At 47.9% G+C, this 18,775-nt stretch overlaps 1 protein-coding gene across 1 annotated transcript in view; it reads right to left on the bottom strand.

The window, feature by feature from the left end:
• The window catches only part of DRAM1 (DNA damage regulated autophagy modulator 1), a 100,311-nt gene that overhangs the window by 48,916 nt on the left and 32,620 nt on the right, over positions 1 to 18,775 (bottom strand). Inside the window, exon 2 of the mRNA XM_075342395.1 lies at positions 5,731 to 5,798. Within this exon, the coding sequence (XP_075198510.1) occupies positions 5,731 to 5,798 (68 nt within the window). The remainder of the gene's footprint in view (positions 1 to 5,730; positions 5,799 to 18,775) is intronic.

Genomic DNA, 18,775 nt, shown 5'->3' with positions numbered 1-18,775 from the left:
TCTCCAACAAAACCTACTGAGCTCAAGCCTTAATGCCTATATATACTAAACCTCAAAATGTCTTTAAACATACTATATATATATACACACCGAACAAAAATATAAAAACACTTTTTGTTTTGCTCCTATTTTTCATGAGCTCAACTCTAACATCTCGGACTTTTATGCCCTTTTTTACTCAAGTATTGTTTACAAATTTGTCTAAACCTGTCTTAGGCGGGCTTTGCACACTACGACATCGCAGGCCGATGCTGCGATGTCGAGTGCGATAGTGCCCGCCCCCGTCGCAGCAGCGATATGTGGTGATAGCTGGCGTAGCGAAAGTTATCGCTACGCCAGCTTCACACACACACTCACCTGCCGTGCGACGTCCCTGTGGCCGGCGACCCGCCTCCTTGTTAAGGGGGCGGGTCGTGCGGCGTCACTGCGACGTCACACGGCAGGCAGCCAATCAGAGCGGAGGGGCGGAGATGAGCAGGATGTAAACATCCTGCCCACCTCCTTCCTTCCGCATATCCTACGGAAGCCGCAGTGAGGCCGGTAGGAGACGTTCCTCGCTCCTGCGACTTCACACACAGCGATGTGTGCTGCCGCAGGAGCGAGGAACAACATCGGACCGTCGCGTCAGCGTAATCATGGATTACGCCGACGCTGCACCGATGATACGATTACGACGCTTTTGCGGTCGTTAATCGTATCATCCAGCCTTTACACACTGCGATGTCGCATGTGATGCCGGAAGTGCGTCATTTTCAATTTGACCCCACCGACATCGCACCTGCGATGTCGCAGTGTGCAAAGTGCCCCTTAGGGCTCATGCGCACGTAACTGCATAATATTCTGCAGTGATTTGTCAGCACATGTGCGCTTCAAATTGCTGCAGAAACACTGCATAATGGATGCAGTATTTTTGTTAAAAAAAAGCCGATTTCATGTGCTATGGCTGTTGTCCCCACCATAGACAGAGTGGGAGCTGCATCCAGAACGCACAAATAATTGACATGCTGCTTTTATGAACGCACAGATTTGGGTCAAAATTTTAGCACCCAAATCGCTGCGTTCATAAAAGCAACGTGCGCACGTATCATGCACAATCTACATAGATTGTGCAGGGGACGCAGGATGCATGCATTTACGCTGCAGTGCAATACGCAGCGTAAATGCATGTAAGTAGGCAACGTGCGCATGATCCCTTAGTGAGCACTTCTCCTTTGCTGAGATAATCAATCCATCTAACAGGTGTGGCATATCAAGATACTGATTAGACAGCATGATTATTGCACAGGTGTGCCTTTGGATGGCCACTGTAAAAGGACACTCACGTGTAATCATACCAGCCCAGGACCTTCACATCCAGCATCTCCACCTCCAAGATCATCTGAGACCAGCCACCCGGACAGCTGATGTGTCGCGGGCGGAGGAGGGGACGCTGCGCTCTCCCACTGCTCGGGTCCGGCTGCTGCTGCTGCTCGGTGGTGGCTCGAGCGGTAGGCCGGATCCCGGGGACTCGAGCGGCGTTCCTCGCCCGTGAGTGAAAAGGGGATTTCATTGAGGGGATTGGATATTGTCCGTGACGCCACCCACGGTTGTGGCGATATTGGTGACACCACCGCTGCTCTAGACGGGGATCCTGGGAGCGGTGACAGGGAGCAGCCTTGTTGTTAGTTCTCCCCTCCGTGGGTAGGAGGTTAGTTGTACCGGGGCCCGGTGATGGGGTAGGGATGGATGGCAGGCGGGTTACAGGGTCTGGTGAGGTGCAGGGTCGCGGGGGCAGCGCTGTGCCGCACGGCACGGCGGTACTCACTCAGCCAATGATGAGGACACAGTTCTCGGTAAAACACACGGTTGGATGGACGGGTCCCACAGACGGCTGCAGTGTTGTTTCTCCCGGCAGGTTGATGGTGACTGCCTTTCCCTGCACCTATATACGGTAGATGGTTCCAATGGGTTCCCACCGGTAACCCGCTCCCCAGCTTGGATATGGGCTGGAGGAGCCCCTTTTGCCCGCAGGCTCTGGCCCTGAGAAACGGTTGCCTTGGCGGTGACGGTGTCTCCCTCTCTTGGTTGGACTGTTGCCTTCTGTCGGGACTTGGCTGCTGGGAAATCCAGGAGGTTCCCTTCACTAGCGAATTTGGCAAATTCACGGCGACTCCTAGCCTTGCCGGGGTCCGTAAGCCCCTGCCAGATGGTGCTAGCTTCTCTTTGTGTACCGGTCCGGTACCGCCGGGCCACCGCCCGTCCACGGTCCTTACGGTAGACTCCGATAGGCCACTCCTGCAGACGGTCACCACCGTCTGCCAACCTTGCTGATCTGTCCAGGCCACACACCCGGACCAACTTCAGTCTGCTCAGCTGCCACTTTCCTTCCTTCCACTTTCACTTCCCTAGCTGAACTCCTTACTTTTCCCGCCTCCAGGACTGTGAACTCCTCGGTGGGCGGGACCAACCACCTGGCCCACCCCCTGGTGTGGACATCAGCCCCTGGAGGAAGGCAACAAGGGTTTTGTGTCTGACTTCGGTGTGCCTGACCGGGAGTGTGGGGTGTGTGGGTGTTGTTCTCTGTGGCCCCTGGCTTGTCCAGGGCGCCACATTCCCGCTTAATTAAATGCAGACCGTCCGCGGGCTGCCCGTCCATCGCCGGTTTTATTTTCACAACTGAAAAATAGAAAAACGGTAAAACAGGGATTACAAGTAAAATAACATCTTCCCACATCGGGAGGTACTCTTACTTAAAACGTTGCGTAACGGTTTCCGCTCTCTCCCACCCAAGCAACCTGGCCCTGATGCTGCCCCTAAGCAAATAGGCAGCACCCCTTGACCCCAGTCGAGCACAAGTTGCCCGAGCAGGTTCTGTCCTTTTCAGGGGACCTACGTCCATGGGGAGCCCCTGAAACCCCCAGAGGATCACCACCGGTTCCGGTGGTGGCTGGGCCCCAGCCTGCTCCACTGCGGGCCCTTCCTCCAATCTGCCTCTCCGGAGGCGGTAATGGTGGAAGCCATAACAACATTATTTACATGCCACAAGTTTGTGGTTGCCTTGCAAGTTCTCAGGCTTGTCCATAAGGAGTTCCTTATGCATAATTGTAAAGGGGGTCCCAACGGGGACCAGTTGCCGGCAACGACCGATGCAAATCAGCAGCAAATCAGGTAACTTTCACGGTATCATTTACTGATCATTCATTTTAACTTTAAACAGTACTGGTGGTCCCAATGGGGACAACTTGCAGCGGAGCTCCGCTGACTCTGGAGCGGTTAGCACCGCAAGGGGTCGGCCCACTCGGGGACCGGTCGATACATCGGGTTCTCCTTCCACAGGCAGTTCAGCCCAGAACCACTGACGACCGTTAAGAACGGTGGCGGGGGCAGCGTGGTCGGAACCCCCTCCTCCATCAGCGACATTCTCTCTGGGCCTCCGGCTGCTGTAACGGCCCCCGGCTCCCAAGCAATCAGGGCTGGCTCTGGGGTTTGGGTGGACTGGTCGCGACGCGGCACGGCCACAGCGGCCCCTTGCTCACGGGCCCCCACTACGGCAACCATCCTGCGCATCTCCGCCTTCCAGTCCAGCAGCTGCTGCAGGCTCTGCGCCCTCACCTTCAAGCAGAACTGGCCCAGCTCCTGCTCTAGCCACGCAGCGGTCCCGGCGGAGAGCTCACCCGGGCCGCAGTCTTAAAAGGCTACTCCTCCTCGGTTCCTCCAGAGCTTGGACACTCCGGTAGCGGGCACTCCCGAGCTCCAATTCGAGGACGCCGCCATTCTTCCATCCGCGTCCCCCTTAGTCTCTTTTTGGCTCCTCCTCTACAGGGGCGGGGTTTTGGCCTTCGCGCCTCCACTACTCGAGGAGACGCTCGAGCGGGAATTATTCGCGCCCAAGATGGCGGTTTCACAAATTTTCCGGCCGGACACCTCCGGCGGTCACACAAGGCGCACTTCCACCAGTTGGTAGAACGGTAGGATCCTGTTCATGACGCCAAGTTGTCGCGGGCGGAGGAGGGGACGCTGCGCTCTCCCACTGCTCAGGTCTGGCTGCTGCTGCTGCTCAGTGGTGGCTCAAGCGGTGGGCCAGATCCCGGGGACTCGAGCGGTGTTCCTCGCCCGTGAGTGAAAAGGGGATTTGATTGAGGGGATTGGATATTGTCCGTGATGCCACCCACGGTTGTGGTGATATTGGTGACACCACCGCTGCTCTAGATGGGGATCCCAGGACAGGGAGCAGCCTTGTTGTTAGTTCTCCCCTCCATGGGTAGGGGGTTAGTTGTCCCGGGGCCCGGTGATGGGGTAGGGATGGATGGCAGGCGGGTTACAGGGTCTGGTGAGGTGCAGGGTCGCGGGGGCAGCGCTGTGCCGCCCGGCACGGCGGTACTCACTCAGCCAAGGATGAGGACACAGTTCTCGGTAAAACACGGCTGGATGGACGGGTCCCACAGACGGCTGCAGTGTTGTTTCTCCCGGCAGGTTGATGGTGACTGCCTTTCCCTGCACCTATATACAGTAGATGGTTCCAATGGGTTCCCACCGGTAACCCGCTCCCCAGCTTGGATATGGGCTGGAGGAGCCCCTTTTGCCCGCAGGCTCTGGCCCTGAGAAACGGTTGCCTTGGCGTTGGCGGTGTCTCCCTCTCTTGGTTGGACTGTTGCCTTCTGTCGGGACTTGGCTGCTGGGAAACCCAGGAGGTTCCCTTTCAGTAACGAATTCGGCAAATTCACGGCGACTCCTAGCCTTGCCGGGGTCCGTAAGCCCCTGCCAGGTGGTGCTAGCTTCTCTTTGTGTACCGGTCCGGTACCGCCGGGCCACCGCCCGTCCACGGTCCTTACGGTAGACTCCGATAGGCCACTCCTGCAGACGGTCACCACCGTCTGCCAACCTTGCTGATCTGTCCGGGCCACACACCCGGACCAACTTCAGTCTGCTCAGCTGCCACTTTCCTTCCTTCCACTTTCACTTCCCTAGCTGAACTCCTTACTTTTTCCGCCTCCAGGACTGTGAACTCCTCGGTGGGCAGGACCAACCACCTGGCCCACCCCCTGGTGTGGACATCAGCCCCTGCAGGAAGGCAACAAGGGTTTTGTGTCTGACTTCGGTGTGCCTGACCGGGAGTGTGGGGTGTGTGGGTGTTGTACTCTGTGGCCCCTGGCTTGTCCAGGGCGCCACAGATGCAATAATCAGTTTGCATAACCAAAGAATTTCTGCACAAGCTGTCATCAACTGTCTCCGGGAAGCTCATCTGCTGCTTGTCACCCTCATCAGGGTCTCCACTGGACTGCAGTTCATTGTTGTAACTGACTTGATTGGGCGAATGCTCACATTCTATGGTGTCTGGCACGTTGGAGAGATGTTCTCTTCACTGATGAATCCTGGTTTTCACTGTACAGGGCAAATGGCAAACTGGCAAATGGTGGTCAAACCAGATACTGATTGGTTTTCTGTGCCAGCCTAAGGCACACCTGTGCAATAATCATGCTGTCTAATCAGCATCTTGATATGCCACACCTGTGAGGTGGATGGATGATTGAGTGTTACAGTAGACATAAACTTTTGTTTATTTTTATTTTTAGATTGCTTTATTTGTTGATTTACTTTTAAAGGCTCAGTGTATGCTTTTTCTGACATAATAAGAAAGAGTCGAGAAATCCAGTGGTGAAACTAAACAGGCCCCTGCACAGTCCATCCACCCCTCCATCCACAGCGCCAGATCATAAAAAGTCCAAAGAGAAAATAATCTGAGCCACTTACCTAACATGGCAGTAACGCTGATCATAAATCCAAACACTCCACTTTCTGGAATACAGGTGCCAGTGTCACTAGATAAACAAAGGTTTACAAAATGAGAATGTGAATAATCTCCACTATGGAACAGTGACCCCAAAAATACGGCAGAACAGCAGCGGAATATGATAAATATTTTAGAATAACCAATAAGCTCTTCCTATTAAGATTTCATGAAGCCAATCAGTTTCGCTGTTTGATCAAAGTATAAACTGATTGACTGACTGTGGCATATTAGATTGTGATAGCTGCTGCCTACTGCAAAGTAGTAAGTACAGTGTTAGTGTACCACCTAGGAATCAAGTGGATCACAAGGATAGTCTCTGCATTAAAGGGAACCTTTACCAGGTTTTTGTTTCCCCATTTTAGAGCAAGATAACATAGGGGCTAGAGCAAGATAACGTAGGGTCATAGACCCTGATTAAAGCAATGTGTCACTTAGGGTACCTTCACACTTTAGCGATGCAGCAGCGATCCGACCAGCGATCTGACCTGGTCAGGATCGCTGCTGCATCGCTACATGGTCGCTGGTGAGCTGTCAAACAGGCAGATCTCACCAGCGACCAGTGACCAGCCCCCAGCCAGCAGCGACGTGCAAGAGAGGCTGCGCTTGCACGGAGCCGGCGTCTGGAAGCTGCGGACACTGGTAACTAAGGTAAACATCGGGTATGGTTACCCGATGTTTACCTTAGTTACCAGCTCACACCGCTTAACTTAGCGTGTGCAGAGAGCAGGATCCGGCACTGGCAGCGTGAGAGCTGCGGAGGCTGGTAACGAAGGTAAATATCGGGTAACCACCTTGATTACCCGATGTTTACCTTAGTTACAGCTTACCGCAGGCTGTCAGACGCCGGCTCCTGCTCCCTTCACATTCAGGATTGTTGCTCTCTCGCTGTCACACGCAGCGAAGTGTGCTTATCAGCGGGAGAGCAGCAATAAAAAAACGAACCAGGGCTGTGTGTAACGAGCAGCGATCTCACAGCAGGGGCCAGATCGCTGCTCAGTGTCACACACAGCGAGATCGCTAATGAGGTCACAAAAAACGTGACTCAGCAGCGATCTCAGTAGCGATCTCGCTGTGTGTGAAGTACCCCTTATTGGGCTGCTTGCTGTAGTTTTGATAAAATCACTGTTTTATCTGCTGCAGATGTAGTAATTATCTAAATGCTGACTTCTGTATAACCCCACCCACACCACTAATTCACAGCTTTCTGCCTATGCACAGTGTACAATGAAATTTGTCAATCAGTTGTGGGGGGTGGGGTTATACAGAGCTTATGAATATGGAGGACTACATGACAGCAGATTTACTAATCCTCTAATGATAATCTCCTGCTGAGAAAACTATTATTTTATCAAACCTACACTAAGCAAGTAAATTAATATATTGCTGCAACTAGGAACTCTGTCCTTTGCTATTCACAGATTACATGGCAAACCTTGTGACAGATTGCCTTTAAGTATACTTACCAGAACAATATATGTACAGTATGAGGAGCCCCCCCCAAAAATGTCAGGCTTTACTGTACTATATCCCTACTCCTACCTATCGCTTATACTTATTAATTGGCTCGATCTGACATATACATATACGGTGTATGTACAGTAAGGACATGCATTTTCCTTATTACTTTTATGCTTATTTGACTTTGATTTTCTTTCCTTATTTTGGGGAATTTAGAGACAATTACCAAATTTCAACAGAGATATACTTATATAGTTTGAGGATACAATCAGAGGCATAACAACTGCGGTTGCAGAAATCGCCACTGCGACCGGGCCCATGGATGCAGGGGGCCTGCTGGCCCCTGCCCCAGCTAGATGTGTGTCCGGGTGCATGTATCCAGCTGAAATACATTGGAGCACAGAAAACCATCAGGTCCCTGCACTGCCGCCAATTAAAGCCATGAATATTCATTGTTCCCCACGCACACGACCTTGCGCATTGGAAGCAGAGATCATGGTGACAGCTGCCGGTGCTGTAAGTGGTCGCGCATGACACTGTCGTCATGTGCTGCACTGTTTACATGCAAGTTAGTTGCTGGCATGCCAGCATCACAGCAGGATGCCAGGGGAGCGTATGGAATGGGAGTACAATTGTTTTAGTTTTTTTTTTTTACTGTATGCAGCACGGTGGGGGCTGTATACTAGGAAGAGAGGGTTATATATCAGGATGAGGGGGCTATATACCATGATGGGTGGCTATATATCACAATAGAGGGCTATATACCAGGATGGGGTTTATACACCAGGAAGGGGGCTATATACCAGGATGGGGGGTTATATACCAGGATGGTGGACTATATACCAGGATGGAGGGCTATATACCAGGATGGGGACATGCTTGGGACATATAATATGATGGGAGCAAATATATATCAGGATGGGGCCATGATGGGAACATATATACCAAGATGGGGCCATAATAGGGACATATATACCAGGATGGGGCCATACATACCATGATGGGGCCATATATACCAGGATAGGGCCATATATACCAGGATATAGGCATGATGGGGGTCATACACCAGGATAGGGCCATGATGGGGATATATACCATGAGGGGTTCATGATGGGGATATATATACCTGGATGGGACCATGATAGTGGACATATATGTCAGGATGGGACCATATATATACCAGGATGGGGCCATGATGTGGACATGTACCAGGATGAGGGACATATTTACCAGGAAGTGGCACAGGATGGGGGACATTAGTACAGGATATGGGATATCACTACACAATGAAGGAGGAGGGGGGGCAAATTGTATGTCTTTACAAGTATTAGAATGCTACAATGGCCCATACATCTGACGAACATATGGAGGGCCCAGGCTCAAACTCTGCACCGGGGCCCATCAGACTCTAGTTACGCCACTGGATACAATATTTTCTACTAAGTGATAAACAATATCTAAATAAATCTGCCATGCTGAGACACAAATGTTGAAAAGCATCTGCTTCTAGGGCACAGATGCCGACATAATAACAAGTATCTTTTTTTGCATAGTTTTTCATACTGCATACAAACTATGTTTAGTAAAGCACAGTACAAATGATCTTGCCTATTAATTCCATTCACAAAATTGAGCAGTTGCTAGTTTTTTCAGATGCGCTTCAGTAACTTTTTCTTAACAGTTATTAATAATCAGAATAACATGGAACAACTATTAGACTGATGGGACAGGACATACAGTATATTTCACATAATGTCAATCAGTTCCACATTTGCGCCCATTCACACACACACACACCACCGGTGTACTGCGAGTGCAGGGCGAGAATGGCAATAGCCGGCAACGAAGGAGAGAGGGAGATAAAGCCCTCCCTCCCCTCCTCAGAGCCGGCCCGCTCCCCGCAGCTGACGTCCGATCGCATGATCGGACCTCGGGCACAGTGACATTCGCATGCCACTTGTCTCCCGCTGTGCTGCCAGTGTGAGCTGAGTGTCATGCGAGGATCGCAGTAGTCCCCTGTGTGGCCCTGGCCTTAGGAACAAAATAGTATATTAATGAAGCGGCACTAACCAGCCGTAAAAACCACTTGTTTATTTGGCATACATTAGAAGTGAACACACAGCTAGGGGGCCTGCAATATGCATACAGACGATGGCCGTTTTGAATATTGAAATTATTCTAAAGGTCTATAGGTCCAGACCAGTAGAAGCAGTTTGATACCTGAAACAGCCATTGTCTGTACACCTCTTGCGAGCTCCATTGCTGTCTCATTTTAATGCATGCCAAATAAACAAGTGTTTTTATGGATGATCAGGCCAGCTCAGTTCCTTCACTATTTTTTTCCTTCTTGCTTATGATTTATTGGACTTCTAGAGCCACGTGGTCCGCAGGCTAGATTGTGTTCTGTAATTATCAGCATTTTACAGTGAAGGCAGCTGATGTCCTTATATCAGAATTATGGACTGTAAACTTGTATCACTTATTATCATAATGATTCGTTAGGGTTTTCCAATGTGTTTGTAAAAAAATATTGTCTGTTCGTGATTTTTTAGTAAGCTGTCCAGAAAATGAAAAGTCAAATTGGCGACCCTGGTGCAGCTGAAGACAGGTCTTTCACCGGGAAGGAACAACCACGGGAAGGGCAGTCTCCAGTCAAGGAAACCGCCTAAGCCAAACCAAGGTATCCAGCCACAGACAGCTGTTTCGGTGAAAGACCTGGCTAGTTTCCTGCCAGCATTGAGAAACATGTGATGGTGTCTCCGCGGCTTCCTTGTTTTCATTATTTCCCAGGGGGCATTGTTCTAGAATCACTGCATTGAGAAACACTTGATGGTGTCTCCGCGGTGCTGGATGTTGATCTCCCTAAGGTCAACCATCCTTACCTATGTAGCCTTTTACTAGGCATTGCTCCCACTAGCCAGTTTCCTAGCTGTCTGTGGATGGATACCATGTTTTGGCATAGGTGGTTTCCTTGACTGGAGACTGCCCTTCCCGTGGTTGTTCCTTCCCGGTGAAAGACCTGGCTAGTTACCTGCCAGCGTTGAGAAACATGTGATGGTGTCTCCGCGGCTTCCTTGTTTTGCATATTTCCCAGGGGGCATTGTTCTAGAATCACTGCGTTGAGAAACACGTGATGGTGTCTCCGTAGTGCTGGATGTTAATCTCCCTAAGGTCAACCATCCTTACCTACGTAACGTAGCCTTTTACTAGGCATTGCTCCCACTAGCCAGTTTCCTACTCCACACTGATGAGGGGCAAATACCCCAAAACAGCTGTCTGTGGATGGATACCATGTTTTGGCATAGGTGGTTTCCTTGACTGGAGACTGCCCTTCCTGTGGTTGTTCCTTCCCGGGGAAAGACCTGGCTAGTTTCCTGCCAGCGTTGAGAAACATGTGAAGGTGTCTCCGCGGCTTTTTTGTTTTGCATCTTTTTTAAAGGGGTATATGAAACTATTTTTCAATATGGTTTTATAGTTTTCACTATGTGTTATTATGAATGACTATACTGGAAATACCCAACACTTTCTGATAGTGGTCTCTATATGGCGAATGTCAGAAAAGGGTTACAGAATAAGAAAATATGGCTTTCTTCCACATTGATCCATGAGTTATATTTTATGTTTCAGCTCTGCTCAATGGAATGATGTTGGGCAGTGGAGTAACAAGAGTCCGATTAGCCATGGTGTAAAATTTGGACCTGGGTCCCCCCCACATATTGGTCCAATGTTGGCCCTTGTAGCATTCTATATCCTATACAAACATACAAGTTGCCCCCACTCACCCTTCATTAAGTATTAAAGTCCCCTATCCTGAACCCCTTATTATATATGTCCCCCTTCCTGGTATATATGTCCCCAATCCTGGGGCCTTTTCTGGTATACATGTGTCACAGCCGGTGATAGAACCTATATCGGCCGTAAAGGACAACACAGTGGAAGGGGGAAGGAATGCCTTATAGCTAGTGAATGGGGGAAGTGGTGACCCCTGACTATGACCTGCAGCTCACCCTCACAGTGCTAACAGACCCTATACAGGTTCCGCACCTGTCGCCGAGTTGGAATACCTGAGATCCTATTTCACCCCAGCAATTGGGCCCTAAGTAAGCATGGAGGACATGACCTTTTCATCAACACCACTATCACTAAAGGAGGACACAAGGAAAAAACAATACAGGGGAAACACAACAGCTATCACCAGAGCCCTGGTAGATGGCAAAGACAACACTTAACTGAGCTGCAGAAAACACAGGAGTCTAGAGCAACAGAACAACACGACTTCTCCACAGCTCAGTTAGGAACAAAATATAGACGGCACCCAAACATCCCCAGAGTGAAGCTTATAAAGAGAGTCAGAGGTTGGCAACAGACAGGAAAAACTGATGGATTGCCACAGGAATGTCAGACGGCCTTGACACATCCGTGACAGTATGTCCCCTGACCTGACTCTAATGCATAAAAAAACAAAAACATTCTACTTACCTTCATCCGCTCCCACGACGCGTGACATCCTCCCCTGTAGTTGGGGCACAGGCCAGCAGCAGACATGGGCATGCATGCCTGCTATGGCAATGCATGATGTCACTGCCATGTGACACCAATGCCCTGCATGCCTGTAAGAGGGTGACTAGGTCCGTGTGCCACTACCCTGAAAACAATGATCGCCGTTGAATTGCGATAATGTGAACTGTATTAATGTATACAATGTATTCTTGTATAAGTGTAACTGTGGCCATCTAGTAGCCGGGTTTAAGTACTGCTCCTTGGTAAAAAAGAATGGATTCTGCCTAGCGACAGGAGGACTTAGGCAGGGTACAGTTAAGTTCTGTGGGTCGCTCACAAGACGAGCCAGCTGCAGGATAGAGCCTGACTCTATCCTGGTTTAGTGAGTAGTAGTTAGAATGTGGAAAGCTGTACTAGTGGATAGTATAGCAAGTAGAAAAAGTGTGCAAGCCTATCAGTTAACCTTAGGACGAATTAAGTGGGTTTTTGTGGCATCTGTACCGGACCCTCAGGGATGACTCTCTTGCTAGAGAATCCTGGTCTGCACGATGGCCTAGTCACAGATATGTCTTGCACACACAAAGACCTCACACTCAGCCAAGGATCACTGAGACCAATCACTTCCTTCTTGATCTGTGGAGGTGGCTGGTGCGAGGACCACCGAAGGACTAAGCCCCTCACTCGCAACTACCGCCCCAGGCCACCTTCACACTCCAACGTCAGCTGTCAGCATCTGATTGGCTAGTGGCATGTATTGAGGTGCAGGGATCACATGGGTCACTGCACCCACCGCAATACACTTCAGCTGAATGTGCGTTCTAAGGGTTCCTTCAAACACATGCCTAGTCGCAATGGCACCCTCTGTGAATGCGATCATTATGCCCCTGATTTTGGTCTACAATTCTACACAGCAAAAGCATCAATAAATAAAGCATCAAAGATATTCTAAGGCCCTGTGCACACGCTGCGGTTTTTGACACTGTTGTTTTGAAATCTGCATCAGAATCTGCATGATTCTCCTGAAGCCAGCAAACCATATGTGATTTTAAATTTGCTGTGCACATGCTGTGTTTTTTTTCCGTGCAGTTCTGGTGCAGATTTTGATACATTAAAAATCTACAGCATGTCAATTATTGGTCAGATTTAGCAGCGTTTTATGAGTGGTATCTGGGTTTTTTTTACTCGTACCTTTAACAGCCTATGGAGCTTTCCACATGTCCATGATTTGTTGCGCACTGAGTGGTCTGTGTAAAATCACAGGGATATGTCAAATATTGATCTGAGTATTGGATCAAAGCCGGCAATGAAAATCTATGAGTCAGTGAAAAAATTGGACAGCATTTGGATGCCATCTGGTGTTTCATTCACCAGAATTGCAACGTGTTACGTCAAGGTTTCACCAGGTGTTCTGTAGCCAATTCCGGTCCCATTGTGGTATTCCCAAAATTGAAGAAAAAGACCGGCACTCTTCTTTATGATCTTTATGAATGTAGATTCTTTTTATTGTACAATTCCATGTACAGGCATCAAATATTATAACGCGTTTCGGCGAAAGCCTTTCTCAAACAAAAGATGATTACTGCATCACAATTCCCACTCTAAATAATAAAGGTTCATGGATCTGGTAGGAGTAAACACCCTACTCATTTGCATAATCAATCAATTAACAACTCAAATCCCAAGATCCAATTCAAGTTAGCAAAAAAAAAAAAAACCATCAAGAAAAAAGAGATACTTTTATACATGCAGAGCATATGAGGGAAAAAGGGGGAAACATCAATAATAATTAATGTGAACCATCAAAAATAAACTCTTGTTCATATAAATTATTGCAAAAAAAAAGTTGCAAAAAAAGTTTTTTTGCCATTTTTTGACTATTATAATTTTTTATAATTTTTTATAATTTTTATTCTTAAGGATTCACATAGCATCATGAAATTTAAACTAGAGAAACATAGGTTATATTATAGAAACCAAACAAATAAGCTTCCAAAAGCATTTGTTTACAAAATTACATGATGGGGTTACATTTATATCACAGAAAAATACACAGAGAATTTAATCAGCGAGTCATCATTACAAGAAACCACTAATATCATAGTCTCTATTCAGACCAAGCGGCTGCAGAGATTGCAGCCTGAATATCCAATAGGTCTCTCTCCTCTTCAGCATTGTGGTGCGACTCCCCCCTCGTCTGGGCAGCTGGACCTGCTCCAAGATCTGGAAACGTAGTTGGGAGACATTTTTCACTGACTAGTGCCAGAAGATGCATCAATAAATACAAAACACTGCAGCACTCCAGCTTCATCCAGGGTGTTTCATTCACCAGAATTGCAACGTCTTACGTCAAGGTTTCACCAGGTGTTTTGTAGCCAATTACGGTCCCATTGTGGTATTCCCCACGTGTCCCCACTCCCAGGCCCTGGCAGAGCTCCTCTCTTCACCTGCCCAGTCCCAGTGCGGTATTCCTGAACATCCCTGTTCCCAGGCTCCGGCGTCTTTCCTCTCACCAGCCCAGTGGCTCCACAGCCTCCTTTCCTTCCCTGAGGCCTGTTAGGTCCTCCTCCTGCTTTCAAGCCATGCACCGGCCTTCTGTGAGTACCCATACTTTTTTAAAGGGCCAGTGTCCCATTACCTGGAAGTGATCCCAGAGGTCACCTATTGCGAAAGGTATTTAAGACCGTCTCCCCCTACAGGAGGCACCTGAGCAACATTGCCTGTTAGTGTGTTGCTAGTTCTCAGGTCCCCGTACATTACTGTGTCTAGCCTTGATGTTGTGTCCTTGTACCAGTCTCATGTTCCTAACCTCTGTTTCATCCTAGAGACTTCTGTCTGCCATTACCTGAGTGTGGCCACGTCTGAGTGATCATCACAATGCCATCACGTCTGAGTCACCACAGTGCCATCTCGTCTGTAACGTCTTTCCTGTGCCACCACATCTGAGCCGTCATCTCTGTGCTTCCACATCTGTGCACTCCTGCACTGGACATTGAGACTATACCCATCCATAAGAGACTATCTCCTCTGGTCCCTGACTGCCGTGCATTTAGGCCTTCTGTTGGAGCGCTACACAGTGCCTGTACAGGAGTTTGCTGCTGGTTGCTCTTTCATGGGAGTCTGGTGCATGGTTCAGTGGGTCCACCCCCAGACGGTCACCGCCCCTTGGTGACCGTAACATGTTGCATATGTGGTGTATAAAATATGTTGGCTAAAGCTAGAGTGCTGTGGTTTTCTTTATTTATTGGATATTAAGTGTGTCTCCAGACTTGTGTACTTTACCACATGCACCCATATTGAACATATGTGATTGAAGAATGCACTGCTTCTTTTTCTTACTATTAGCTAGGAGAAGTTTGGGAATCTTAATCAGTTTTTCTCATATAAGAAAAACAGGAGACACACTGGTGATAAAAGCAGACACACAGATCAAAAGCAAATGAAAATAGGAGCCAGCACATTGATGAAAATGACGCGAGTTTGGTCTACCTTGCACAACCCGCTTTGGCACCAGTTGTTTAATTCTTCCAAAGTTTTGTCCTGGCACAGAGCAGTATATAAATTAAAAATTCCTTCTTGGACACTTTACCTTTCTTGACATCACGTCAACCAACTTCAGATTTCCTCGGCTGTAAGGACATTTCGTTCAGGAGCAACTGCGAGTGAGCTGCTGTGAAGTTTACATGTACAACTTTTCTGGCAGCTCTTTCCTTTCCTTCTAGCTCATTGCAGCCCGCTCAGGCTCTTACGTCACACATTAAGTAGTGCTTGTAGCTGTTGTGAAGGTCAGTGTTGCAAACGTCAGTGTGTACTTTCAGCTGACATGGAAATTGTACACTCCTTGATGACTACTATGTGTCACGTCCCCACCAGATTCCGCTCCTGCGACTTCTGCTCCGATCGCCAGACGACGCCATGTTCCCACCATGGATAGTGCTGGTGATGGGAGAGGAGTCGGTGCCCGTGGCTCTGCGGAGCACAGACTCCGCTCATCCACTAGACTGGGTTTCCCTGGAACCTGCAGTACCACTGGCTGAGTGTAGGTGGCGTATCTTCCAGCTGATGTTGCCAACATTCACCTGCAGCCAACGGGAAGACACCACACCCTTCTTATTTCCCTTCCTGTCACATGACTACTGCCAGAGATAGTTCTGTATTCCTGGCTCATGTGCTGTTTGTATTGTGATTCCTGTGCGCTGACCTTTGCTTGTTGTTTAATTACCCTCCTGCCTGTCGTTTTTGTACCCTGCTACCAGTTCCAGATTTGACCTCTGCTTTGTCTCCTCACTACGCCCTTGCCTGCTGATTCTGTTCCTGTTTTGCATCTCCTGGTTTTTGACTCTGCCTGACGACCACGGACTACAGCCAGCCACAGGTAGTGATCTCTGCGGCTCTGTGTAATTCCAAATCCCTGTATAGGGGTTAAAGGCTTGCAGAGTTCTTGGGGTCCTGCGTGGTGAGCAGCCTTAAGGGGGCTTTACACGCTGCGACATCGCTAATGCGGAGTCGTTGGGGTCACGGAATTTGTGACGCACATCCGGCCGAATTAGCGATGTTGCTGCGTGTAACACCGATGAGCGATTTTGCATCGTTGCAAAAACGTGCAAAATCGCTCATCGGTGACATGGGGGTCCATTCTCGATTATCGTTACTGCAGCAGTAACGATGTAGTTCGTCGCTCCTGCGGCAGCACACATCGCTATGTGTGACACCGCAGGAACGAGGAAGGTCTCCTTACCTGCCTCCCGGCCGCTATGAGGAAGGAAGGAGGTGGGCGGGATGTTACGTCCCGCTCATCTCCGCCCCTCCGCTGCTATTGGGCGGCCGCTCAGTGACGTCGCTGTGACGCCGCACGGACCGCCCCCTTAGAAAGGAGGCGGTTCGCTGGTCACAGCGACGTCGCCGGGCAGGTAAGTATGTGTGACGGGTCTGGGCGATGTTGTGCGGCACGGGCAGCGATTTGCCCGTGTCGCGCAACAGATTGGGGCGGGTACCCACACTAGCGATATCGGGACCGATATCGCAGTGTGTAAAGTAGCCTTTACTCTAGACTCCCCTTACAGCCAGTCTAAGTCTGTGGCTACACTCAGGCATTACACTATGTATGGACAACTTGACACACCTTCCCCTTGTATGGGTTGTCTTAACTTGACAACGTTTTTCCCTCTTTGAATAATAATCTATGAGTCAGAGTGGAGAGGCATGGACCAAAATAGGTGGTTTGTCAGGGTCTCCAGAATCAGACGGGTATGATCAGCTTGATCACAGAAGTAGCTTTCTAATCCAGGTTCTGTTCTGCTATGAGTAGATCGGTATGTAGCTTTATCATCAAGTACATTCTATTAAAAATGTGTAATTCACTCAACGGAAACCCAATAGTTTTATCTACAGATTGAATACACTTATCTTGATGCAGGGTAACCACAACTTAGCCACATAACTATTTCCTCATTCTAGAGCAAAAAACTGTCAAAGAGCACAGTTTGGAAGACGGTGCACAACGTTAACATTTTACTAATGTCTAGCTTTTTTTTGAAGAAAGAAACCATAATTAGCTTTATTGTTGAATTCTCTGCCCCCTTCTCAGCCCCAACATATCACCAATTTTTCTCTAACTATACTACTTTCATACATGTAGCGTACGTCGCTTTAGATTCCATAAATCCAAACTTGCAGGCATACTCAAGTGATGAGATCGCGGGTGGCTAATGGGTCGCTAATATGAAAGCAGAGAGCTTGCTTAAGACCTCTGTGCTTGTCATAAAAGCGCTCCTTTGAAACCTGCCTGTAGCTTGGCTTCAAAGAAGACAATAATTTTTACTATATACAGCAGTATGGTCTATAACACAAGTGATCAAACAACCACAGGATATAGTCACTTAACAAGAGTATTAAAAACAGTGAAAAGTAAAAAAAGAAATGTTTGAAAAAATATGAATAAAATAATAAAAAGTTAAAATTAAACATACAAGTTTAAATCATTCCCATTTTGCTCATTTAAAAATAAAGATTATAAAAAGTAAACAAAATACACATGTGGTATCGCTGTGTTCAGAAAACGACAACATTTTTTTTGGTTGCTGTAATACCCCCCAAAAAATGCTGTAACAAACGATTAAAACCTCATATCTATCCAAAATTGGTATCAATACAAATGTCATCTTTTCCTGCAAAAAATAATTCATCACATGGCTCCATCGACCGAAAAAATGAAAGCGATCATAGAAAATGGCAACAGAACCCTATTTTTTTTTTTGCAAAATTTTGGATTTTATTAACCACTAAAATAATTTAAAAACTAGACATGTTTGGTATCGCCGTAATTGTACTGATGAGGATAATCCCATTGCAAGGTGATTGTTGTCACAAAATGTACACCGTAAAAACAATTCCCAAAAAATCGTCAAAATTCTGTTTTTTTTTCACAATTTCTCCACATTTGGAATTTGTTCCCGTTTTACGTTTTACAGTACAATATATGGTAAAATGAATGGTGTCATTCAAAAATACATCTCATACAAGCCCCCATATGTCTATGTGGACAGAAAAATACAAAACTTATGACCCTGGGAAGAGGGGAAGCAAAAAACAAGAAAACAGAAATTGCCCCGTCGTGAAGGGTTAAGTACAATTTAGAACGGTGAGATAAAATTAACATTCATTTTAAATACATCCACTTTCAAACCAATTTCACACATTGTCTACACATTAATAAGTCAAAGGAAATAAGTGTTTACCAATGTAGTCATGTGATTGAAGAAAGTACAAAGGTTACTCTCTGAAGAGTGTTGATGACACACTGATGTTTTATTACTTGTATTATCATTGTTCAATATCACCTGTTTCACCCGTGTGATCTATCCTACTTCTCTTTTGCATCGGTCACCTAAAGTGTAGACTTAGGACCGCTTTACACACTACGACATCGCTAGCAATTGCTAGCGATGTCGAGCGCAATTGCACCCGCCGACGTCGCACGGCTGATATGTGGTGATTGCTGCCGTAGCAAACATTATCGCTACGGCAGCGTCACACGCACATACCTGCTCT

Source organism: Anomaloglossus baeobatrachus, chromosome 4 (assembly GCF_048569485.1).
Source record: "Anomaloglossus baeobatrachus isolate aAnoBae1 chromosome 4, aAnoBae1.hap1, whole genome shotgun sequence".
Classification (NCBI taxonomy): Eukaryota; Metazoa; Chordata; class Amphibia; order Anura; family Aromobatidae; genus Anomaloglossus; species Anomaloglossus baeobatrachus.
Note: the sequence above shows the minus strand (reverse complement) of the source record. Positions and strands in the feature narration are given on the sequence as shown.